Genomic DNA, 27,069 nt, shown 5'->3' with positions numbered 1-27,069 from the left:
CAGGTGCTGGATTGCAAAACTTTCCCAGGAGCAGGCGTGGACTCTGACCACAACTTGTTGATCATGAAATGGCATCTGAAGTTGAAGAAATTGAAGAAAGGAAGGAATGCAAGGAAATGGGATCTAGACAAGTTGAAAGAAAAGAGTGTGAGGGATTGTTTCAAGGAATATGTTGCACAAGGACTAAATGAAAAGGCTGAAGGAAACACAATAGAGGAAGAGTGGAGAGTCATGAAAAATGAAGTCAGTAAGTAGGGCTGCAGAAGAAATATTAGGAAGGAAGAAAACATCAACTAAGAATCAATGGATAACTCAGGAGATACGAGACCTGATTGATGAATGACAAAAATACAAAAATGCTAGAAATGAAGAGGGCAGAAAAGAATACAGGCGATTAAAGAATGAAGTGGATAGAAAGTGCAAGGTAGCTAAGGAAGAATGGCTGAAGGAGAAGTGCAAGGATGTAAAAAGGTTGTATGGTCCTACGAAAGGTAGATGCTCCATACAGGAAAATCAAGGAAACTTCTTGGAGAAAGGAAATCTAGGTGTATGAATATTAAAAGTTCAGATGGAAAGCCATTTCTAGGGAAAGAAGACAAAGCAGAAAGAAAGATGGCAGGAACATATCCAACAGTTGTATCAAGGTAAAGATGTAGATGATTTGGTTCTGGAAGAAGAAGAGTGTGTTGATGCTGATGAAATGGGAGACCCAATTTTGAGGTCAGAGTTTGACAGAGCTGTGAGAGACCTAAATAGGAACAATGCACCTGGAATTGATGACATTCGCTCTGAATTACTGACTGCCTTAGGAGAAACCAACAAGGCAAGGTTATTCCATTTAGTGTGTAAAATATATGAGACAGGAGAAATGCCATCCGATTTTCGGTAGAATGTTGTTATACTTATTCCCAAGATAGCCAGTGCTGACAAGTGTGAAAACTACTGCACTATTAGTTTAATATCTCATGCCTGCAAAATTTTAACACATATTATTTACAGAAGAATGGAAAAACAAGTTGAAGCTCAGTTCTGAGAAGATCAATTTGTCTTCAGAAGAAATGTAGAAACACGTGAAGTAATCCTGACTTTACGTCTGATCCTACAGGATCGAATTAAGAAGGACAATCCCATGTACATGGCGTATGTAGATCTAGAAAAGGCATTCGATAACATTGATTGGACCAAGCTATTTAGGATTCTCAATTGGGATCAGATACCGAGAACGAAGAATGATCTACAATCTCTATAAAAATCAGTCTGCAGTGATAAGAATCGAGGGCTTTGTAAATAAGCAGCAATCCAGAAAGGAGTGAGGCAAGGCTGCAGTTTGCCCCCATCCTTTTCAATGTTTACATAGAACAGGCAGTAAAGGAAATCAAAAAGGAATTTGGAAAGGGAATCACAATCCAAGGAGAGGAAATCAAGACCTTGAAATTTGCCGATGATATTGTTATTTTATCCGAGACTGCAGAAGATCTCGAGAAGCTAGCTGAATGGTATGGATGAAGTCTTGGGTAAGAAGTACAAGATGAAAATAAATAAGTCCAAAACAAAAGTAATGGAGTGCAGTCGAACGAAGGCAGGTGATGCAGGAAATATTCGTTTAGGAAATGAAGTCTTAAAGGATGTAGATGAATACTGTTACTTGGGCAGTGAAATAACTAACGATGCCAGAAGTAAGGAGGACATAAAATGCAGGCTAGCACAAGCAAGGAAGAGCTTTCTTAAGAAAAGAAATTTGCTCACTTCAAACAATGATATAGGAATTAGAAAGATATTTCTGAAGACTTTCGTCTGGAGCATGGCATTTTATGGAAGTGAAACATGGACGATAACTAGCTCAGGAAGAAAAAGAATAGAAGCTTTTGAAATGCAGTGTTACAGAAGAATGCTGAAGGTGAGATGCATAGATCGAATCCCGAATGAGGAGATACTGAATCGAATCGGTGAGAGGAGATGAATTTGGCTAAATTTGACAAGAAGAAGAGATGGGAATGATAGGACACATCTTAAGACACCCAGGACTTGTTCAGTTGGTTTTTGAAGGAAGTGTAGGCGGTAAGAACTGTAGGGGTAGACCAAGGTATGAATATGGCCAGCAGATTAGAGCAGATGTAGGATGCAATAGCTACGTCGAAATGAAAAGGTTAGCACAGGATAGGGTGGCATGGAAAGCTGCATCAAACCAGTCTATGGACTGATGACTCAAACAACAACAAAATTAAAGGCAGATAGAAAACTCACTTTTATACACAATAAAACAGGCCACTATCCATCTCGCAGGATGAGGGAGATGGTAGTTGGAAGTTTGAGACTACAGCACAGATCTGCCAGGAGCCTGCACTGTGTACGGATGTGTACCACGGTATCAGTCACCACTGATCTGCATTTAGGGCAGTTGCCCAGGTGGTAGATTCCCTATCTGTTGTTTACCAAGTCTTTCCTTAAATACCGGGCGAGTTGGTCGTGCGATTGGGGGCACGCAGCTGTGAGCTTGCATCCGAGATAGTGGGTTTGAATCCCACTGTCGGCAGCCCTGAAGATGTTTTTCCGTGGTTTCCCATTTTCACACCAGGCAAATGCTGGGGCTGTAGCTTAATTAAAGGCATGGCTGCTTCCTTCCAACTCCTAGGCCTTTCCTATCCCATCGTTGCTAGAAGACCTACCTGTGTCAGTGCAATGTAAAGCCACTAGCAAAAAAAAAAAAAGATAAAGATGAAATAGCTTTAAATATTTAAAAAGAATCAGAAATTTTATTGATTATGTTCCTGGGTAAATTATTCCAATCCCTAACTCCCCTTGCTATAAACAAATATTTACCCCAATGTGTCCTATGAATTTCAGTTATATTGTGACCTTTCCTACTTTTAAACACACCACTCAAACTTACTCGTCTATTAATGTCATTCCACGCCATCTCTCCACTGACAGCTCAGAACATACCACTTAATAATACTAATATAGTTGGTCAGTTATTGGACATTATAAATTTTCCAGGTAACACCTTCTTGGTTGCCAGCGTTTCGCCCCAGTGTGCTAGTTTGGACTCATCAGTTGGTAAATAGCACACCCACAAAGACGCATGGCTTGTGCATACCGTGCAGGCCACTGCGTAGGTTACTTGGAGCCACCAGCAGTGCCAATGCACTAAGAGAGACTTTGTTTCATTTTCAAAACTGATGCCTGCCTGGCCATCACATGATATAAATATGTTTATTCCCATAAGGAACCTGAAATATTTGTCCCAAATGAGTTAAATTTACTAAAATTATTTAAATTTAAACTTATTACTATTATTATTATTTCAAATTATTTAATCCGTCTTATATCTACAATGAAAAATAACAATGGAACAAACTAGCAAAAGTGTACGGTCGTTGCACCGACAAAGCACTACCGGCGAAGAACATTGCGAGTAGCACTACCATTCTTGGGTTAAAGGTAATCTAAGTATCCACAATATACCGTAGTTGGCTAAAATGACCAGCATGTTTATTTAGTTCACTAGCTACACTTTGAGCCCAGTATGTGGGAAAAAGTACGAGAGGATGGGAAACGAATTCTGAGATGTAATACCATCACCACAATTATCTTAACTCAACAACTGCTTCACTGCAATAGCAAGTTGCAGCCTGCCTCATTCAGATGCATACATAGTAAAACCTTTGACTGAGAAGTTGCAGCAGTATGAAAACAATTACAGAAGCTAGAGAAGCAAAATCGCACACATGTTCCAAATTCAAACGTATTACCAGACAAAACAAAAGATATGCACAGCGTAGGCCTAAAGAAAAACTGGTGAATATTTCTTAAACTCTCACCAGCACAGGAACTGCTGTTTAATGTTCATTTGTCACTGGGGATGTAACTAGGTTCTTGGTGACTGATGAGACATAATTAGTTCCTGGTAACAAATTAACTTAGTTCCTGGTACCAACTTACGCGCTAATGATTGGGCACGCTGTTTAAGTTATTCGTTGTTAGTTGCTCGGTACTAAATATATTCTTCATTGCTATGGTAATCAACAAGTTATTGTAAAATATGGATGTTGTTCTGTGCGAGATTGCTACGTGAAAATTACACAGCCTGATAACTAGGGAAAGGAAATGTGAAAAATGTGAGCATAGCACCAAACTCAGTGTTCGGATAGGGAACGAATGATTTTTTAGGCGGTTTCCAATAAGGTATGCTCAATTGTGGTATAAATCGTCCTCCTTCCTAACTACGTTATACCTTGTTTATGTGTGTGTACGAAATCATTTTTCAGCATTCGCCTACCCTGGACAATTAGCTTTACTTTTTGAACAATATGGCTAGCCATGGAACAATCACAGGTGTTTTCACTCCTCCCGTATAAAAAATATGGTTTCATTATTTTCATAATATCCCTCATCATTATAAGATTGACATCAGTGCAAACTATGCTTAAAAGTGGTCTGATTTGACAATCATCATGCTTCGTTTCCCCTGGACCAAACATTATGCCTAACCCTGCGCCATTTAAAAATATTATAATTTATCCGGGAAAATTTAAGTTACTGCAGCACTTTTTCGTGACAAAATCATTGGTCTCCATGTTAGGTCCAGCTAATGACAAAACCATTGGTCTGGATGGGTTAGGTCAGGCTAGTGACAAAACACTTGGTCTGGATGGGTTAGGTCAAGCTAGTGACAAAACACTTGGTCTGGATGGGTCCTGCTAGTGACAAAACACTTGGTCTGGATAGGTTAGGTCAGGGTAGTGACAAAACCCTTGGACTGTGATCAAGCAAAGGGGGTCTGGCAGATTTAGGCCTCTCGACATTAACGCAATCCATGCCTCACAGTGTCCAGATTTAGTTTTCCCCGGACCAAACATTACGGTTAAGCCTGGACAATTTACAAATGATATTGTTCCTCCTGTACAAATATAATTCTATTTCCATCATCTCTGTTGTATGAATTCCAAGAGTGACAAGAGCGCAATCTATGCTTTACACTGACGAGATTTGAAATGACTGTATGGCTATCCCTGGACCATTCATAAATGTTATTATATCTCCTTCTTATTGATATTATTAATCATGGCTAACGGTGGCACGAATGGACTCTGCCATTGGCTGAAGATTTTCATCGGACCATATCACACGCCATCACTGTTCCATGGTCACGGTCATGGTTGATTGCCATGTTCGCGGGCCCATGCACGTCGTCGAGCTCTGTGTCGAGGTGTCAGCATAGGGACACGACTTAGTCGTCAATGGTAGAAATGGGTTCCCGACTCCCAACATTCAACTGGGCGGTGATCTAACTCACAGTACAATTGTGTAGTTCGTCAATACGGAGATGAAGATTATAGATTACGTCACTCACAGTAGCCCGTCGACTAAGCAGTATGATTCTCCACAGGCGACGCGATGTCCGTCCGTTAAACACCTGCAGTCTTCCCGTGCACCAGTTTACACGGGTGGTAACATTCTCTCTGCGATGATGAAGATTCACCCGCTACACTGTCGACCTCGGAAATCCAGATTCACGTGTAATCTTGACAAAGCTATGACCCATGTGCTGTGCGCCAATGATCATTCCACATTCAAAGTCTGTTAACTCGCGACATGTTACCATCTTCACAGCACCGGTGTCTATGACAGACCGCTCAGCTATGGCCAGGGGTCATACACGGCATATTATCTAATGCGACACCCATTCCCATGACTTTTGGCCACTCAGTGTACTTATATTATTATCCCATTGGGATTCTTTTCTCCTTTTGCATTTGTCCTGTGTTCCTATTCTTTTACCACCTGGATTTATCTTCGTCTAATGTTTCTTACCTTTTCCTGCAATTATCCGACTTTCTTCTCTCAAGATGGCCCGTCAATGAGTGTTATTGACCTTCCTGATGAAACAGGGAAGCAGAAACGAGTTCGTCGGGGGCTTAGATAATACAGTGGAACCTCGATTCTCCGTTTTTGGAGGGACCCTGGAAAAAAACGTACAACACGGGAAAACGGAAAATGCGGGAACGAATGAACCGTCAACAATTTGGCTAAACATTACAAAAATGAAATATGTATACTTATAATCTTACAAACGCCCCTAAACCAAACCAAACTAAACTACAGTCCCAATAGGCCTTCTGCCTAACCAAGCGACCGCTCTCAGTCCAAAGGCCTGCAGATTACGAGGTGACACATGGTCAGTGTGACGAATCCTCTCGGCCGTTATTCCTGGCTCTCTAGACCGGGGTCGCCATCTCATCATTAAATAGCTCCTCAATTAAAGGTAATCATAGAATGAGTAAACCTGGAACCAACCCTCATATCCAGGTAAAAATGCCTGGCCTGGCCGGTAATCGAGCCAGGGCCCTCCGGGTGAGAGGCAGGCAAGTTAGACCGCGGGGCTAACTTCAAACATTAATTACCGGTACACGACATTAAAATTTCAAAACTTTACATTCAGTTTTACCGGGGAAACTTCATCAGTTTCCTCTGAAAACTTCGTCAAATTCCTCTGAAAACTTCTGGTCTCGACAACATACTAATCGTATACGGTAATATTAAAATGCTAAATTTGTGTTACTTACGAAGGAGCAGTTTCGATTCCTGCCTGAAAGGCCAGTGACTATACAGTGCTCTGAGGGAAATGCCGAAAATCTGTTCGGTGATACACTCGAAAAAAGTATTAAAAAATAACATCTAACCCTGGACATAATGTAGGCGTTTTGCAAGTACGAATATTTGACGAAACTCGTTCCGTGTTCAAACAGAGCTGCCGAAACGCAACTTTGATCAGCCAAACTCCTCGAAAAATCGAATAGGTACCCGTAATGCCAAGCCAAACTACAACTGACCACAAGTAGTTTTTAATTCTCAAATCTTATAAAATGAAGCACATTAGATACAAAAGCGCCCAACATGATGGCAGAATCCTTTTCTTTTTTTTATCTTCCATTGTAAATTGGTCACCGGTATACTGTTCCTAGTCAGTTTATGGAAATCTTGTACCGCGTAAATTAGGCCTACATCGACTTTTAAAGGTTATGTTGAACTCGAGAATATGGTTTCGAATATAAGTATCGATCCTCAAGTTCACGAATGCTTTATATTCAATTCTGCCCGTCACTAATTACAATCAAATTGGAAAGAGAAAAAATATCATTAACACTTCCGAAATTACGATTATTCGCGACCTTGAACTCAGCTGGAAAGCGCGTTCGCTGTAAAAGTCTGTAGCCTACGAGTGCAAAATGATACAAAGTTTTTAAATGTAGCGTGCACCGGTTTTTATAATATTTTAACACAAAAACATGAAATTTCCAGTCTTATATTGGGACGAAAACAGTAATAGGCAGCCCCAAAACCTCCCATGGCTTTATGTATGGAAGGTGCAACATCTGTTCTGGTCTCGAAAACATACTAATCGTATACGATAATATTAAAATGCTAAATTTGTGTTACTTAAGAAGGAGCAGTTTCGATTCCTGCCTGAAAGCCCAGTGACTATACAGTGCCCTGAGGGAAATGCCGAAAATCTGTTCGGCGATACACTCGAAAAAAGTATTAAAAAATTACATCTAACCCTGGACATAATGTAGACGTTTTGCAAGTACGAATATTTGATGAAACTTGTTCCGTCTTCAAACAGAGCTGCCGAAATGCGCTCTGTCTCCTTCCAGTTGTTGTGGGCACTCTCTGCTTCATGATTTCCGAGGATTCTCTAAACAATACCACCCGAATGAGATGCTAAGATGATCCCTTACGCAAGTTCACCGCCAATCGCTTTTCCAGTACAGTACTTCCTCAAATTACCGCAATGACGGGACGTCAGCATCAAGATCCGTAAGTATGCCGTAGCCGTCCTTTCGTAAGATACAGTTTCAAGAAAAACGGGTGATCGAGGATTTAGCATTGATGGGACTGAAATTTCTGGACAGTGGATCCCGGAAATCGTTTCCTCGAGGAACAGATAATGCAGGATTTTTACAACGGGATTTAATTAGAATGCTTGCAAGACCACGTAATTTGAACGAATAATACGGAAAAACGTAGTTTCCGGAAACGTATAATCGAGGTTCTACTGTAATATTTGCTTTATGCCCCACTAAATACTTTTACGGTTTTCGGAGTCGAGATGCCGGAATTTAGACCCACTGAAGTTCTTTTATGTGCCAGTAAATCTACCAACATGAGGCTGACATAGTTGAGCACTTTCAAACACCACTGGACTGAGCCAGGATCGAACCTGCCCAGCTGAGGTCAGAAGGCCAGCACCTCAACCATCTGAGCTACTCGGCCCAGCAGAGGGGGCCTGAGATGAGGTGGATGTAGAAGAACTGAGATTGATGAGGAGTTCCAATCTCTTTGAAGATGGCAGTGTATGAAGATGTGAAGAGTGTCCTTGTTTTTTCTGTTTCTATGTTTGTCCTTGTCTCTCATTTCTGTTGCTCGCTATTCCCACACTGACCTGTAGCCATTGTGTTAGTCCTATTATATGCGTTCCTTTCTTATTCTCCTCTCTCTTTCTCTGCGACTTGATTTGACACTTGTTTTTCCTTTCCTATACTTTTTTTGTGGGTATTTTCTAAATGTATTTATCTGGAATTAGTTTTGTCGCACTGAAAAACCTCACAATTATAAATGTCAATGAAACATTCATTGAATATTTCTGAGTTGGGCCTTGGCTAGCAATCAAAGTATATTAAAAATATTATTTGGCATTTTCTATCCCATGTGTAATACAAATAAATTTGAGATCTCAAAACTGTTATAGTCTGTACAGCATGCAACTATATACAAAAGTGTGCTACTAAATCTTCCTTCTTTACCTTACCATTGTGAACAACAATGTTAAGAATTGAAAGACACCGAGTTCCATGGAACATCACCAGAATAAAATGCATAGCACCCATTAACAAAGCCTTACCTTTCTGAGAGGTAATGAACTTCATTCTGTAGCTTTGTTCTGAGACTATCAGCTTCCCTTCGTGCAACTTCTTTGTCGATTGCATTAAATCGCAAATGTGAATCATATGCCTCTCTTAACTCCGTAACGGCTTTATAGAGCTTGAAACAACGATACCTGTAGCATGAATGACTGCAACCATCCGGTTCAATTTTCTGCTCTGGAAATAAAATGAAATTTAAATTCGTTATTTATTTATATAACTACGTTGCACACTTAAACTATCAGCAAGTCCACAAATTTCATTCTCCTTCTCAAGCAAGACAAATATTTCCACAAACAAATACATATTATTGGACCAGTCATACATGCACCAAAAGACAAAAATTCATAGACATAGTAATGAGACAAAACACAGACCTTTCATACAGACCCACTACAAGAACATAATAACAGAGTGCAAAAAATTAAAAATATCGATTTTCATACACAGACCTTCCATACAGACCCACTACAAGAACATAATAACAGAGTGCAAAAAAATTAAAAATATAGATTTTCATACAACTCAACATTAGAATCATCAGACTAAACAAACCTATGTATAACATACATACATACATACATACATACATACATTATCATTATAGACTGTTATGCCTTTCAGCGTTCAGTCTGCAAGCCACTGTGAATTTACTAAACGTCGCCACAGACCTCTATTTCCAACTAGTGCTGTGGACTCATTTAGTTCTATACCTCTTCTCCTTAAATCATTAGAAAGTGAGTATAACCATCGTCATCTTGGTCTACCACTACTTTTCTTACCCTCCATAACAGAGTCCATTATTCTCCTAGGTAACCTATCCTCCTCCATTCGCCTAACATGACCCCACCACCGAAGCCAGTTTATGTGTACAGCTTCATCCATCAAGTTCATTCCTAAATGAGCCTTTATCTCTTCATTCCGAGTACCCTCCTGCCATTGTTCCCACCTGTTTATACTAGCAATCATTCTCACTACTTTCATGTCTGTTACTTCTGACTTATGAATAAGATATCCTGAGTACACCCAGCTTACGCTCCCGTAAAGCAAAGTTGGTCTGAAAACAGACCAATGTAAAGATACTTTCGTCTGGGAGCTGACTTCCTTTTTACAGAATACTGTTGATTGCAACTGCAAGCTCATTGCATTAGCTATACTACACCTTGATTCAATTTCACTTACTATATTACCATTCTGGGAGAACACACAACCTAAATAATTGAAATTATAGACGTGTTCTAGCTTTCTATCGCAAATCTGACATTCAATTCTGTTGAATTTCTTGCCTACTAACAATAATTTAGTCTTCAAATGGCTAATTTTCATACCAAACTCATTGCACCTATTTTCAAGTTCCAAGATATTAGACTGCAGGCTTTCGATGCAATCTGCCATTAACACCACGTCGTCAATATAGGCCAGACTGCTTAATATATTTCCACCTAATTGAATCCCTCAGTGCCATTTTATACCTTTCAGCAGATGATCCATATAAACTACGAACAGCAAAGGAGAAGATTACAGCCTTGTCTAACCCCTGTAAGTACCCTGAAACAAGAACTCATTTTACCATCAATTCTCACTGAAGCCCAACATACATACATACATACATACATACATACATACATACATACATACATACATACATTATCATTATAGACTGTTATGCCTTTCAGCGTTCAGTCTGCAAGCCTCTGAGAATTTACTAAACGTCGCCACAATCCTCGATTTGCAACTAGTGTTGTGGCCTCATTTAGTTCTATACCTCTTATCTTTAAATCGTTAGAAACCGAGTCTAACCATCATCGTCTTGGTCTCCCTCTACTTCTCTTACCCTCCATAACAGAGTCCATTATTCTCCTAGGTAACCTATCCTCCTCCATTCGCCTCACATGACCACACCACCGAAGCCGGTTTATGCGTACAGCTTCATCCATCGAATTCATTCCTAAATTAGCCTTTATCTCCTCATTCCGAGTACCCTCCTGCCATTGTTTCCACCTGTTTGTACCAGCAATCATTCTTGCTACTTTCATGTCTGTTACTTCTAACTTATGAATAAGATATCCTGAGTCCACCCAGCTTTCGCTCCCGTAAAGCAAAGTTGGTCTGAAAACAGACCGATGTAAAGATAGTTTTGTCTGGGAGCTGACTTCCTTCTTACAGAATACTGCTGATCGCAACTGCGAGCTCACTACATTAGCTTTACTACACCTTGATTCAATCTCACTATATTACCATCCTGGGAGAACACACAACCTAAATACTTGAAATTATCGACCTGTTCTAGCTTTGTATCACCAATCTGGCATTCAATTCTGTTGTATTTCTTACCTACTGACATCAATTTAGTCTTCGAGAGGCTAATTTTCATACCATACTCATTGCACCAATTTTCAAGTTCCAAGATATTACATTGCAGGCTTTCGGCACACTCTGCCATTAAGACCAAGTTGTCAGCATAGGCCAAACTGCTTACTACATTTCCACCTAACTGAATCCCTCCCTGCCATTTTATACCTTTCAGCAGATGATCCATGTAAACTACGAACAGCAAAGGTGAAAGATTACAGCCTTGTCTAACTCCTGTAAGTACCCTGAACCAAGAACTCATTCTACCATCAATTCTCACTGAAGCCCAATTGTCAACATAAATGCCTTTGATTGATTTTAATAATCTACCTTTAATTCCATAGTCCCCCAGTATGGCGAACATATTTTCCCTCGGTACCCTGTCATATGCTTTCTCTAGATCTACGAAACATAAACACAACTGCCTATTCCTCTCGTTGCATTTTTCAATTACCTGGCGCATACTGAAAATCTGATCCTGACAGCCTCTCTGTGGTCTGAAACCACACTGGTTTTCATGCAACTTCCTCTCAACGACTGATTGCACCCTCCCTTCCAAGATGCCAGTGAATACTTTGCCTGGTATACTAATCAATGAGATACCTCGATAGTTGTTGCAATCCTTCCTGTTCCCTTGCTTATAGATAGGTGCAATTACTGCTTTTGTCCAATCTGAAGGTACCTTACCAACACTCCACGCTAATTTTACTACTCTATGAAGCCATTTCATACCTGCCTTCCCACTATACTTCACCATTTCAGGTCTAATTTCATCTATTCCTGCTGCCTTATGACAATGGAGTTTATTTACTATCCTTTCCACTTCCTCAAGCATAATTTCACCAACATCATTTTCCTCCTCCCCATGAGCTTGGCTGTTTGCAACACCACCAGGATGATTTCCTTTTACATTGAGATGATGTTCAAAATATTCCCTCCACCTCTCCAGTGATTCCCTGGGATCTATTACGAGTTCACCTGAATTACTCAAAACACTGTTCATTTCCTTTTTCCCTCCCTTCCTAAGATTCTTTATTACTGTCCAGAAAGGTTTCCCTGCTGCTTGACCTAGCCTTTCTAGGTTATTACCAAAATCTTCCCATGACTTTTTGGATTCAACAACTATTTGTTTCGCTCTGTTTCTTTCATCTATGTACAAATCCCTGTCTGCCTCGGCCCTTGTTTGGAGCCATTTCTGATAAGCCTTCTTTTTACGTTTACAGGCTGTTCTCACTTCATCATTCCACCAAGATGTTCGCCTTTTCCCATCTTTACACACAGTTGTTCCTAGGCATTCCCTTGCTGTTTCTACTACAGCATCCCTGTATGCCACCCATTCACTTTCTATATCCTGAACCTGCTTACTGTCTACTGTTCGAAACTTCTCACTAATCATATCCATGTACTTCTGTCTAATTTCCTCGTCCCGGAGATTTTCTACCCTTATTCGTTTGCAGACAGATTTCACTTTCTCTACCCTAGGCCTAGAGATACTTGTTCACTACAGATCAGATAGTGGTCTGCATCATCGAAAAATCCGCGAAAAACTCGTACATTCCTAACAGATTTCCTGAATTCAAAGTCTGTTAAGATATAGTCTATTATGGATCTGGTACCCCTAGCCTCCCATGTGTAGCAGTGAATAGCCTTATGCTTGAAGAATGTATTCGTAACAGCTAAACCCATACTAGCACAGAAGTCCAGCAAACGCTTCCCATTCCCATTAGCTTCCATGTCTTCCCCACATTTACCAATCACCCTTTCATATCCTTCAGTTCTATTCCCAACTCTCGCATTGAAATCGCCCATTAGCACTATTCTATCCTTGTTGTTGACCCTGACCACGATGTCACTCAATGCTTCATAAAACTTGTCAACTTCATCCTCATCTGCACCCTCACATGGTGAATACACGGACACAATTCTTGTCCTAATTCCTCCCAACATTGCCTCGGCCCTTGTTTGGAGCCATTTCTGATAAGCCTTCTTTTTATGTTTACAAGCTGCTCTCACTTCATCATTCCACGAAGATGTTTGCCTTTTCCCATCTTTACACACAGTTGTTCCTATGCATTCCCTTGCTGTTTCTACTACAGAATCCCTGTATGATACTCATTCTCTTTCTATATACTGAACCTGCTTACTGTCCCCTGTTCGAAACTTCTCACTAATCATATCCATGTACTTCTGTCCAATTTCATCATCCTGGAGATTTTTTACCCTTATTAGTTTGCAGACAGACTTCACTTTCTCTACCCTATGCCCAGAGATACTTAGTTCACTACAAATTAGATAATCATGTGTATCATCGAAAAATCCCCAGAAAACTTGTACATTCTTAACAGATTTCCTGAATTTGAAGTCGGTTAAGATATAGTCTATTATGGATCTGGTACCCCTAGCCTCCCATGTGTAGCGGTGAATAGCCTTATGGTTGAAGAATGTATTTGTAACTGCTAAACCGATACTAGCACAGAAGTCCAGCAAACGCTTCCCATTCCCATTAGCTTCCATACCTTCCCCACATTTACCAATCACTCTTTCGTATTTTTCAGTTCTATTCCAACTCTCATATTGAAACCGCCCATTAGCACTACTCTAACCTTGCTGTTGACCCTGACCATGATGTCGCTCAATGCTTCATAAAACTTGTCAATTTCATCCTCATCTGCACCCTCACATGGTGAATACACTGAGACAATTCTCGTCCTAATTCCTCCAACTGCCAAATTTACCCACATCATTCACTCATTCACGTGCCTAACAGAAACTATGTTGCGTGCAATGGTATTCCTCATGAACAGCCCTACCCCATAATCTGCCCTTTCCTTTCTAACACCCGTCAAGTACACTTTATAATCTCCTATCTCTTCCTCATTATCTCCCCTTACCCGAATAACACTTATTCCTAGCATAACATTTCTTACAAATATAAACATACTAAAAGAACACACAACAGAAATGAATATTTCATACAGCACTACATTCTACTTCCAACTTTCCATGAGTTCACCAAATTCAAGCATGCACACGAACATAGTTCTTTAGCAATCACACCAAAAATATATGCAACAATAACAACAAAACACTCAGAAGAAGATATAATGGAACTAGTATATTGATGTTACGCTCTTACAAAAATGCATCATGCGATGATGTGCATACTTAGTCACTTTTTTTTTAATGCCTTTGCTGGCGAGATGTTGTGTTTACAGTGCACTATGTCATCCGGTATGGGCTACATCAAATTTATAATTTCCACTGACCTCTCTCAGTCTCATCCATGGCTCTGACTATATAAACGTGACCGAGGTGTGAGCGATGCTAGTAATACCATTCTTTATGCTTCCAATCCCTGTTGTGAATGGTGTGAAAATACCGCTCGTAGGGTCCGTTGGTGCAAGCATTTCAGTGCGTTTGGCAGACTGATACGAAATAGCAAATGCTGGCTCGGTAAGGAAAGCAATGGGAAACTACCTCACTCCACATTTCCCTAGTATGCCTCTTCAGTGATGCCTAGGCTATCTGTGACAGCAGCTGGCAGAGCTGTGGAGGATCAAACCACCTATCGGGCTGAATACCCAACATACACATTTTTAAAAAACTACACAAAATCCTATATGAGACAGAAAGACACAAGTTTAATGGATGCATCATCTATCATTAGGGACCTGAAAAAAAATCGCATTTGCGATAAATGCAAATTTTTTAATCTTGTACTGAATCCAAGCCAACGGTAATTCTAATGTGGAACAAAATCATTTTTATGCATAAATAGAAGTGCGACAAAATGCGAATTGTGACCCAAAATGAAGAATTAGTATGCATATGAGATTTTGGTGTAAATTCTGCAATAATGTGCTATTGTACTGGCAATAACAACATATTTTGGCAAAATCGTTAGAAATACTCAAAATATGATGCACAAATCCTTCGACCGTTCCGATCGATGAAGAAAAGTAGCCGATCAATTGCTGCTTGCTGACTTTAATAGATATTTACAATGGGAATAGCAAGGGGAATAAAATCTGTATCGATTATTATCGAAATGTAAATCGAGTGTCACGGAAATAATGAGATAGACGCAGCGTTGTTATCCTGTTGTTCAAAACTGAAACTAGTGAAGATTAGAAAGTCGAGCGATCGTAATGTTATGGGGCACACGACAAAAACTGCACACGAAAGTGCTCAGCACTGATCGGGTACGGTTGAGGTATTACGACATCGAAACTACAGTTGTAAATGACGATGGTTTATATGACAAAGATTCAGCGACAGTGTTTTGGAAGTATTGTAACTGCTGGGTTGGGAGGGGGAAAAAAAAAGATAGCATTGTGAAACATGTTAAATCTTAAAAAAACACATGGGTAAGCGACGCAATAACTAAAATTCAACCCCTGCTGCTAGTATGTCTCAAAGAAAGCAATCTGTGCTTACACAGATAGTTGTAAATGACGAAAAAATTTCCAGAGATAACTTCTCGAAACGCACTGTTGAAGTATTTGCCAAAGCAAATAAACCTCTGGAAAAGCTGGAAAGCAAAGAGCTAAGAGCATGGATTACAGAGTTTTCAAATGAAGAGCTGCCATGTGTGAGAACTCGACGTGAAGTATATTTACCGGGTTAGGTTTCTATTTCATTGATCGGGTACGGTTGAGGTATTACGACATCGAAACGACAGTTGTAAATGACGAAAAAATTTCCAGAGATAACTTCTCAAAACGCACAGTTGAAGTATTTGCCAAAGCAAATAAACCTCTGGAAAAGCTGGAAAGCAAAGAGCTAAGAGCATGGATTACAGAGTTTTCAAATGAAGAGCTGCAATGTGTAAGAACTCTACGTGAAGTATATTTACCGGGTTAGGTTTCTATTCCATTGATCGGGTACGGTTGAGGTATTACGACATCGAAACTACGCGCAAAATTGAAGGATACCGAATTTGAGTGCGATTTCCATATTGAACCATCTTACCCGTACCCAACTGATCCAGTAATTTTAAATTATTTTGTTATAACCGGAGGTCTTTCTTCCTTTCTATAAGTTGCATCTGACCACCAGAAAAGAACAGCAGAGGCTCTAGTGGGGAAGAACATCAACATACTCTGTGATCAAACTACAGATAGAATGGGCCGTTGTGTTTTTATCATCATATTCCAAGTCCCAGTCGGATCGAAAAGAGAGCTGCACGTTGTTTCTGTGAACTATCTTGATGCAGGAAATGCTACAAACTGCTCTCGTGCTGTTTTAGAAGCTCTGCGCAGTTATAGTGTACCATATGATGCAGTTAAAGTGTTTGTTGGTGACAGTGCCCTGTACATGACCCGGTGTTATGAAACATTAAGTGTGGTCATAGGGGATCATTTAATGCATGTACAGTGCTGGGCACATAAGATCAGCTTGGATGGCAATAGTTGGGTCGCAGTGATGACAGATTTAAATCATGTGGTTGTGATGGTAAAGTCTGCATGGTTGAACACAAGAAAGTGAAAATATAATTATTTACAATTCTTAACATCAAAGTATGGTGCTTCAAAGGAAGCAAAGCTTTTTCTTGTACTTGTCATAACCCGATGGGATAGCTGGTTTCAGGCTGTCTTCTATTTGAGTGCTTACTTTACAGATATTACATTTTCCATGATGTCTGACATGAAAGACATAAACAACTGTGGTATTAAGTACCTGACTGATCTGAGTGACTGAGAAGTGAATAGGCTTCACACCCACATGGTTTTTGTCACAGATCATGCAGCTGGATTGGTCTACCTCCTTGAAGGGTCTCTGTATCCTACCTCTTATCTCCTTTACCCCAAAGTACATAACCTTGATGCCAGTTTTACCTTCATTTGTGAGGGGAATTTTTCTGTGGCAACTAATGATGCTTTGATTAAGCTCACTGCTCTACAGCAGGCTGCATGTAGAGACACATTTGTCAAAGCTGCTCATTCTTCACAGTGCAAGCTAGCCACACTGAAAGCAATAGACCCCAACCATAAGCATTTTGTGTCAATTTCTCAAGCTTTGTATCCAAAAAACAATTTTGAATAACATCGATAAATTAGATGAGCTTGAGAAATTGATTGGAGTAACAAATCTCTCACAAAACGATATCTGGTCTGGTTACTGTTCTCTGGAACATGCAATTCAAACCCAGATGAAAGAAAGTGAAAAATGTGATGTCATGCTTGCATTAACTGCAGTTCAGACAGAGTTCAGCATATTTGCTAAATACTGTCTTGAGTTGTTGTGGATCCCAACGAACAATGTATATAGCGAGCGTGTGTTGTCTCATTACATTACAGTGGTTACAGACAGACGGTGCAATTTGAGAAGAAAAAAAAAAAAAAAAAGCAAAGCAATGTCGAAGTACTGACAATGCTTTCGTTTGAACAATGAATTTGTATTGTGTGTGAACCAAGGACAATAACTGCATTTCATAACCTTGGAATCGTTAAAATTAATAATACCATGTGATTATTTTAACTTTGTAAATAAATGCTAATTTTGGGAAGAAAAAAAAAGATGCTAATTTTGAAAGAAATAGATGCTAATTTTTTTTTGCCCCAGCAAATTGCTGAGGCATACAATAAGGAAGCTGGCCACGTTCCTTCGAAGATGCTCGATGACAACGGGCAGCCAAAGGTTTTGTTGGAAAGCAGAGGTCTGACATAACTGAAATAATAGTTCAAAAAATTTCATTGACAGTGGAAAAAGCTATTATTCTGATTAGTTATTTTAGTTTTAGGACCCTGACAACCAGCAACATTATATTAGACAAATCTACTGAAATTCCAAAACATGGTGTAGAGAATACTTCGGAGGATACAGGAAAGGTGCAGAACCTGCATTTAACAATCACTTAGGCCAAGGGTATTAATGGGTTTCTAGTTCAGCTAAATAGTTAGCATGTTGGTGTTTCGTCCAGGGGTGCCGGATTCGATTCCCGGCCGTGTCGGAGATACAGAATTTCATTGGTTAAATCCTCTGGGTGGGAGGCTGTTCTCAGCATCTTCGTACAGGCCTATCCTCACGGATATGTAGGTCGTCTGTTGGGTATAAACTTGAAAGACCTACACCAGGCCTCTCTGGAGGTCACGTTGCATTATATTACGAGTTTATAAAATAAAAATGCTTAGTATAAATCTTCCAATGTAGGCTAATTGGCAACGGGACAGTATTTGGATGTTATTAATGTTGACCTCCACCCCCGGTATTAAAAGTGCAATTTTGTTCTAGTTACTTGAGTTCAGATATCAATCATCAGTTGCTGCAATGAATAAAATACTCCCCCCACCCCCACCTAGATTCAGTGCTATCATTTGCCTTAGCAAATTGTTTCAGCTTGCAAAACTTCAGTTGTTTTCTGACAAGAAAATTCTGGTCTCCACACACAATTCACTTCAGAACCATTATTCATAGAAGTTCAATGATCCACCCATAAATCCTACAACATAGCCTAATTATTGGAGGCTTTAAAACACTGGGACACGATCTCTCCAGAGGTCATAAATATGGAGGGCCCTTGCCCTGGGTTATGGGTGAAGACCTCAACGGCAACTATGGCGGAGAAGATGCATTCTGGTATGGTGAAGATGGCGGGAAGGGTAAACTCGTAGTGTCTGTACTCCAGAGGAGTGGCTACAAAAGGCATCTGACTCCATGTTAGGGGTGGCCTAATTTGAACCTGGTAGAAGGTAATAAAATGCCTTTGGGAGTGGCAAACCCATCGCACAAACAGTCTATAAAATGAGCACGAGTGAATCGAGGCCTCGGAAAATGCTAGGGCATCACCCTGAAGTGACGCGCAATTTCCGGTGCTCTGGGGAACTGTTAGAAGTGGGCTACCAGACATCACAAGAATCGTTATCATCAATGTCATGACTTTGAATGGCAAGGTAGAAGAATTGACAGTGTGTATGGAGAAGAAAGATATAGCAATGATGGAAATTTTTTGCTAGTGGCTTTACGTCGCAACGACACAGATAGGTTTTATGGCGACAATGGGATAGGAAAGACCTAGGAGTAGGATGGAAGCAGCCATGGCCTTAATTAAGGTACAACCCCAGCATTTGCCTGGTGTGAAAATGGAAAATCACATTCAGGGCTGCCGACAGTGGGATTCAAACCCACTATCTCCCGTACGCAAGCTCACAGCCGTGAGCCCCTAACCGCATGGCCAACTCGCCCGGTAATGATGGGATAAGGGAGACAAAATGGAAGGGGAAAGGTAAAAAAAAAATTGAAGAAAGGGTATAGATTATATTGAAGTAGAGGAAAGATGGCAACAAATGGTGGTGGTGTTATATTAAGAGAAGACCTAGTGCAATATGTCGACAAAATACAATTTGAAAAGTTGAACCTTAAAAATCTTATCTCTGTGACCTAAGTTCAATACGGAAACGAAAATGAAGTTTATAACTTTAAAAAAGCACACAATGTACTTCTGCCAGCTAGGAACCAATGCTGTGCATTATTTAGCAAATATATTTGATTAAAAATTTAGTAAGCCCATCTTTCATCGCACATTCAAATATTTTTTATATAAGTCTGTAATAATGTGAGTTATGTAAGAGTCTCCTTTTAAAAGACTGGGACAAATTTAGCAATATTTAAAATATTAGGGAACTGACCACTAGAAAATTATTCACTGATAAGTTAATAGCTCAATCAGATATGGCGTAAATATTTTAATGAATTTTGTGGGAATTTCATCTACACCCATGGAAGTTTTATTTTTCAAAGACTGTATGATTTTAAGAACTTCCAATTTTGTTACTGTGTTAATTGCATAGAATTTTGCACGGGGGTTGGGAGTCCTGGTAATATATCTGATCTATTTGCATTTTGCCGCTAAGATAATGCACAATAAAAAGAAATTTGAAAAAATCGTGCAATAAATCATGAACCATATGTAATGTAATCAAGGGAGAAACCAATAGAAAAGATTCAAAATTGATAAAAGCAATATATGATTGTTACAGCTATGTGAAGACAACAGTGGGTAGAAGGTAATGGTTTGAAATTGACAATGGGCTAAAACAAGGGAGTGTACTGCCTCCTTTACTGTTCATAATGGTGATGGACGACATCGTAAAGGCAGCAAGGGGAGATTATAGAGGGTAAAGAATTAGTGCGACCTGCGGAGAAGAAGCAATAAAATTTTTATTTACTGTCTATAGAACTTTACAGTTGTTATATGTCAAGCTATACCCTACACATACAACAAAAAAACATATCTTCTAATTTATATACAAATTAAAACCACACATTCTGATTTACAGTTTATTTATGGTATACAGGCACCAGTTAATTAAGAGATCTTTTAATAACTTTTGAAACATTTTACCATTCAGATTTTTTATATCCTTAGGCTGTTTGTTATAGAGTAACATACCCTTCACATAATGGCTATGGTGCATTTTTTAGTGCAGTGCAAACTCGTGTAGTAATCATTCCTAATTCATGTTTTATAATTTTAGACCTCACTGTTCCTTATAGTCAATGTTTTGTTGTGCTTAATAAAAAGAATAGATTTATAGATTTATAGATATCATCGCCGTAAGACCTATCTGTGCCGGTGCGACGTAAAGCAACTAGAAAAAAAAATAATTTAAAAATAAATAAATAAATAAATAAATAAATAAATAAAAGATTTATAGATATATCTGAAAGAAAGTGTCAGTGTCATAATTACGAGCTATGAAGGAATGTTTGCAAGTACTTTAATTTGGAATGCGAAAGATGATCCTTAGAGCTTTCTTTCATGGAGTAAAAAGTCATAAAGAATATTCATTTGCCACACGACCCCAGACAACTACCCCTTAGCTCAAGTGAGGGTATATTACTCCATAGTACACTTTTAGTTATATGTTTGTATCTACAGTTTTTAATAGCCTATGTAATAAAAATATTCCAGATGTTAACTTTTTACAGATATAGTTAACATGATTCTTCCAAGACATATGACTATCTAGAACAATGACTAAGAATTTAGTAAACTCTGATGTTTGAAGGAATGTGCCATTTAGCTGAATACTGATGATAATGATGATGCTTGTTGTTTAAAGGGGCCTAACATTTGAGTCATCGGCCCCTAATGGTATGAAATAAGATGAAATGTTATGACAATTTAAAAATCCATAATCCTCCACTGACCAGAATTCGAAAACGTGAGGACATGAAGAATGAATGGATGGATATGAAGTTAAAACAATCAGTGGATCCGACCAACAATGCCCCACATTCCCAGAAACTAGCGTTAAACAATAGTATTACTGACCAAGGGACTGCTTCTAAAGCAGAATACTGAATCAATGATGCTTGCAGTCGAAACGGGTCCAAAATCCAGGTCATCGGCCCCTCATAATAGTACTTATCGCCAAGAAAATAGAACCATGCTATTTGTCATGTTGTGGTACTAACCAAAATAGCGTAGACTCACAGTATTCCACACATTATGGTACTACTCACAGGTAAAGAAATTCACACAAGTAACACAGACCTATGGTGTTCCGCACACTGCGGCGCCATTTGTAGGCAACGCAAACCTATGGTGTTCCTCACGTAAGTGGACTAACCACAGGAACCCGCACTATCCCGTGGTGTTCCTCACATAGTGGGTACTAAGAATGGCAAGGCAGAACCAGGGTGCCGCTCATCCCATGGCGTTGCTCATATAAGGGTACGAATCACAGGTACTGTACAAGTAAAATGCATCCTGAGCCACACACTGTCGCTACTAATCACAAACCTATTTTATACCTAACATAGTGGTTCTACGTGCAAGTAAAAGCGACTCATGGTGTTCCCTGCGTGATTGTACTAATTACAAGTAGTCTCATGGTTCTAATTTGATCATCCCTTGGTCGCCCCTTTTAGTCGCCTCTTACAACAGGCAGAGGATACCGCGGGCGTATTGTTCGTCTGCGTCCCCCATCCACAGGGGGTAGCTGAATACTGTACTTATATCATCTTTGCAATCACTTTTAAAATCAAATTTTAACACATTAGTTTTGTTAGGATTCTCCAGAGGGAAATTGGAAGTGAAAAATCTGTTGATGGGATGCATGAAGATTCTGTACCACTGATTCCCTATCTTTTCCCCAAGTAATAACAGATTTGTCATCAGCATAGGATACAATGGTGGAGTTTACAAGTTCTGGCAGTTCATTAACATACAGGAGATAGTTAAAGTTCCCAAAAGAGTATCTTGCTGAATACTGTTATTTGTGATTTCAATGGGAGATTTAATTTTTTTAAACTCGTTATCCATTTCATAATTTACTTCAACGCACTGCTTACCCTGTTGTAAGTAAGTTAGAAGTTAGCAGATGTAAAGTGACATCACGGACACCATAGTGTTCTAGTTTCTTTAGCAATAGATTGTGGACTACACTATCAAAGGTTTCAGATAAGTCTAAAAATATTGAACTAACACAATTATTATAATAGAAATTATTTACAACATTGTGTAAAAGCTGCTAGAGCAGTAACATTTGACAAGCCTTTCCAGAATCGATGTTGAAAATTTCTAAGAAGAGAATGCTTTGCAAAAAATGCAAGAAAGCAATTTAAAGTAATTTTCTCTAGGTGTTTACCTAAAGCAGAAGTTTTAGTTAATGGGTTGTAGTTGTTCATTTCATCGGCTATTCCTTTCTTATGAACAAGTTTAATGACACTATTTTTCAGACATTCTGGGAAGATTCCATTCACTAGCGCTTGGTTTACAAGTTACATTAACGGAATAAGCACATTCTTGCACTGTTTCAATAATTTTGAAGAGATGAGGTGGAGGTACAATAACAGCTGAATGTAAAGAATAGAAGGACTGAACAATAGAGATTGAGGATCAATGTGGAGAAGAACAAGACAATGGTGATGAGTAGAGGAAGTAAAGAAGGAAAAGGAGCTATCAAAACTGGAGACAAAGAACTGGAAATAGTAAAACACTTGAAATAACTGGGAAGTGAACTGAAAGAAAATGGAAGAGTGGATATGGAAATTACCAAGATGATACAAAGGGGGGGTGTATTTTACTGCCAGGTACGGAGTTTAATATGGAATAAAGATGTACCAATGAAGGCTCAGGAAGTAATGTACAACAGATATGACTTACTTATAATGACGTATGAAGCAGAAACCTAGACAATGACTCAAGAGAGATCACAGTAGAGTACAGGCAACTGAAAAGAAATTCCTGAAGAGTATACTACAGACGGCAAGGACGGATAGAGTGAGAAATGAAGACATACAAAAAGAGCTAAATGGGCAAAAACTAAATGACAAACTGGAACAGAACAGATTGAGGTGGTTTGGGCATGTCAAGCAGATGTAAGAAGAAAGGCTATCAAGACAAACACTTGAAAAACAGCTGACAGAAAAGAGAGGACAAGGAAGAACAAGATTATGATGAATGGATGGATTCTGTGACAATGTAACCTGGACTGGAACAGTGTTTGATGAGGAATGGTGGAGAGACGGGACGAAGTGGGGAGTAACCATATTTGTCTCCAACCAGTGTTGTCCTATCTATAATCCACAGAATTGTAAGTAAAAATTTGTGTAAAAGTTTCCACAAAAGGTTTAGTGAATATGATACATTTCTGTAGTAGTACATACAGGTTAATTCACAAGTCACTGTACAATGTAACTTCAAAGATTTTCAGTCTGTCATACAATTTCAATATAAATACTACACTACAACATCCCAGTAAAAATAAACACATTATTAAACAAGGAATACACACTATTAAACTTCAGAGCTCATGGGTATAATGTAGAGGTAAAAAAATCAACTAAAATGTATACATTTTCTTTATGAAACTGCTTTATTTCTGAGTTCTTTATTTCAACACATCTTAAGGAACACAAATTTAACTAAGATACTGTACACAGTGAAAACTTACAGTAAATGCAATCTACCTAGAGTGGAATTCAACCCAGTACAAACAAACACCACCCTACCTCAGTTCAACTAAAGAAAGGGGTCACAAATTCAACACAAACTACGTACACTACAGTACGTTAAACTAATCTCACAGTGTGTTTAACCCTTAGTACTCACACGGCAGGCCATGCCCGACAATAACAATATCCCGCATAGATCCTACGTCGGGCAATGCGCGACATGATATTCTTCCCTAGATAACTCCTTTGTCGGGTTATGTACGTATAAATTACAGGTACAGTAAGCTACTGCCATCTTTTGACAACAATTTGAAGACATGTATATCTATAATCTCTTTCAAATCAGGCTTTGTGCACGTTCTTTGAAGATCGTGTGAGTTTGTAAACAGACGTTTAGCAACATGGCGTCGTTCGAGCAGCATGAGAACGAAATAGCCAGACATTTAGGTGAAAGTGACGATTTCAGTGGTAGTGAGAGTGATTTTCAATGGAGTGGTGAGGAAGATACTGCGGAACGAGACTGTGTCGGTGAGTTGAGTGATGAAGATCCTAACAATGAGAAAAGTATGCTAAATGGCAATGTCCGTACCTCTACTGATGGCTGGAGAGAATACCGTGAAACGGACTTGGACTTCAAAAGAACCCATTCACAAGTACGTCAGGTTATAAGCCACCGCAAGGGACTAATCCTAACAGTGAATTTAACTTTTTTCCCAATAATTCATAATTGACAAGTTATTGTCGGAGACTGTGTGCGAGACTAACCATTATGCCAGTGTAAACATTCAAAATCTTATGCCCCTCAGATGTGAGTCTATTAGGAGGTCATGGATAGATGTTACTCTTCCTGAATTCAAAGCATGTTTAGGCGTAATCCTAAATACTTCTATGAACAGTAAGACTGAATTACAACATGAGACAGCTGTTTTTTCTGCAATACTTGCAGACAAACCTGGAGTACATCCCAGCAAAACAGTTCGATAGCTGCAGTCGCTTAAGTGTGGCCAGTATCCAGTAATCGGGAGATAGCGGGTTCGAACCCCACTGTTGGCAGCCTGGAAGATGGTTTTCCGTGGTTTTTCATTTTCACACCAGGCAAATGCTGGGGCTGTACCTCAATTAAGGCCACGGCCGCTTCCTTCCAATTCCTAGGCCTTTCCTATCCCATCGTCGCCATAAGACATATCTATGTCGGTGCGACGTAAAGCAAATAGCATCCCAGCAAATGCTTTGAGAAGTTCCACACAATGCACAATTACAGACAAGAAGTGACTTTCAGGCTCAAAAATGCTGAACATTTCACCTGAATATTGTACTGTACTTGTATTATATTTATTTTGTGTTTGCTTTAGTTGATTTTTGTAAATATGCTGTCCATATGTTTGTGCTGTCTCTTATCCCCTCTGCAAGCAGATTCTTAAATGGAGCTGGAGAGGCAGGAGTGTTCAAGAAAAAAAAAAAGGAGGGCTAAGGGTTAAAGTGACGTCCATGAAAGTGCAGACTGAGATGTCCTCATCACCATACTGCTCTTGAAATGTCACAGACCCTGTTCAGACCTATATACAGTAAACAAAGCCATTCCTTGCTGCCACCGAGGTAGACACCTCATTTGCAAATAAAGAGATTTTGATTTAATTTGAATGAACTGCATGTAGTGGGTATAAAAAGAAATAAACATATACTGTACTTCAGCCGCTAGTGAACAGAACAAACTCTTAACAATTAAACATAATGTAGAGGAAAAACACAATAGGAAAATTTACAGATTTTAAGCAATGTCACATGTATTCTGGCCGTGCAAGAATTTTCATCCACAGGCCATGTGATGTTTGAGTTTTGTGTTAATTCTGGCAATTTGGAATCACTATGTAGGTGAGCATGACATGTCCGAAGGCTACACTGGCCCACATTTTTAATGCATAGCAAGACGAAGACATTATGCATCATAATATTAATCATAGGTTATTCATAATATGATGGAGAGCAATACAATCCAATTACAAATTTATTTGCGGAGGGAAGTCTGGAACCAAAATCATACTTAAATACTGCACGATTGGTATTTTGTGAATTTACTTAGTATATTTTTTTTTTGCTATTGGCTTTACGTCGCACCAACACAGATAGGTCTTATGGCGATGAAGGGACAGGAAAGATCTAGGACTGGGAAGGAAGCGGCCGTGGCCTTAGTTAAGGTACAGCCCCAGCATTTGCCTGGTGTGAAAATGGGAAACCACGGAAAACCATCTTCAGGGCTGCCGACAGTGGGGTTTGAACCTACTATCTCCTGAATACTGGATACTGGCCGCACTTAAGCGACTGCAGCTATCGAGCTCGGTTACTTAGTATATGAAAGGTCTTTAAGTCCAGCAAAACTTTCTTTAAATATCTGAATCTGAATGTATGAAAGTGACTGAATTGTCAAAGTTCAGATATATTTTAGAGTTCATTGAGATGCTGCCATCATGTACACTGCATTATAAAATCATTCACATCACACTACAACATTACATGTCAGTCTTAATCATAATCACAACTGAAGAAGTATGTCAAGCACATGTAATGGAGTTGGATTTGAAGAGAGTAAACCACGAGACTGAGAGGTCTATTGTTCTGGAAAAGAAAAATGAAAAACAAGTCCAGATTACAATAATTCATTTCCCAATTATGAGACAAACTTAATACTATATATGATCTTTTTTCAATGCTAATAATTCCATTTTCATACAAATAAATAAACCGTGTAAGTACAGTACAATCCCGCTAACTCAACATTCTGTATAACTCAACAAAGAGCACTAATACTACTTCTTTCTTTTAACTGCTAAATTATTTTCACTGCACAATATATAAAAGCCATGTTTTCCCTCCTAACGTGACTTCGGTG

The 27,069-nt window shown here is 39.2% G+C and overlaps 1 protein-coding gene across 3 annotated transcripts in view; it reads right to left on the bottom strand.

The window, feature by feature from the left end:
• The window catches only part of LOC136862705 (coiled-coil domain-containing protein 77), a 216,034-nt gene that overhangs the window by 93,360 nt on the left and 95,605 nt on the right, over positions 1-27,069 (bottom strand). For all 3 annotated transcript variants that reach the window (XM_067138914.2, XM_067138915.2, XM_067138917.2), the window contains one exon: positions 8,906-9,104. In XM_067138914.2, coding sequence (XP_066995015.1) covers positions 8,906-9,104 — 199 coding nt within the window. The remainder of the gene's footprint in view (positions 1-8,905; positions 9,105-27,069) is intronic.

The sequence above is a fragment of the Anabrus simplex genome, chromosome 2, assembly GCF_040414725.1.
Source record: "Anabrus simplex isolate iqAnaSimp1 chromosome 2, ASM4041472v1, whole genome shotgun sequence".
Classification (NCBI taxonomy): domain Eukaryota; kingdom Metazoa; phylum Arthropoda; class Insecta; order Orthoptera; family Tettigoniidae; genus Anabrus; species Anabrus simplex.
Note: the sequence above shows the minus strand (reverse complement) of the source record. Positions and strands in the feature narration are given on the sequence as shown.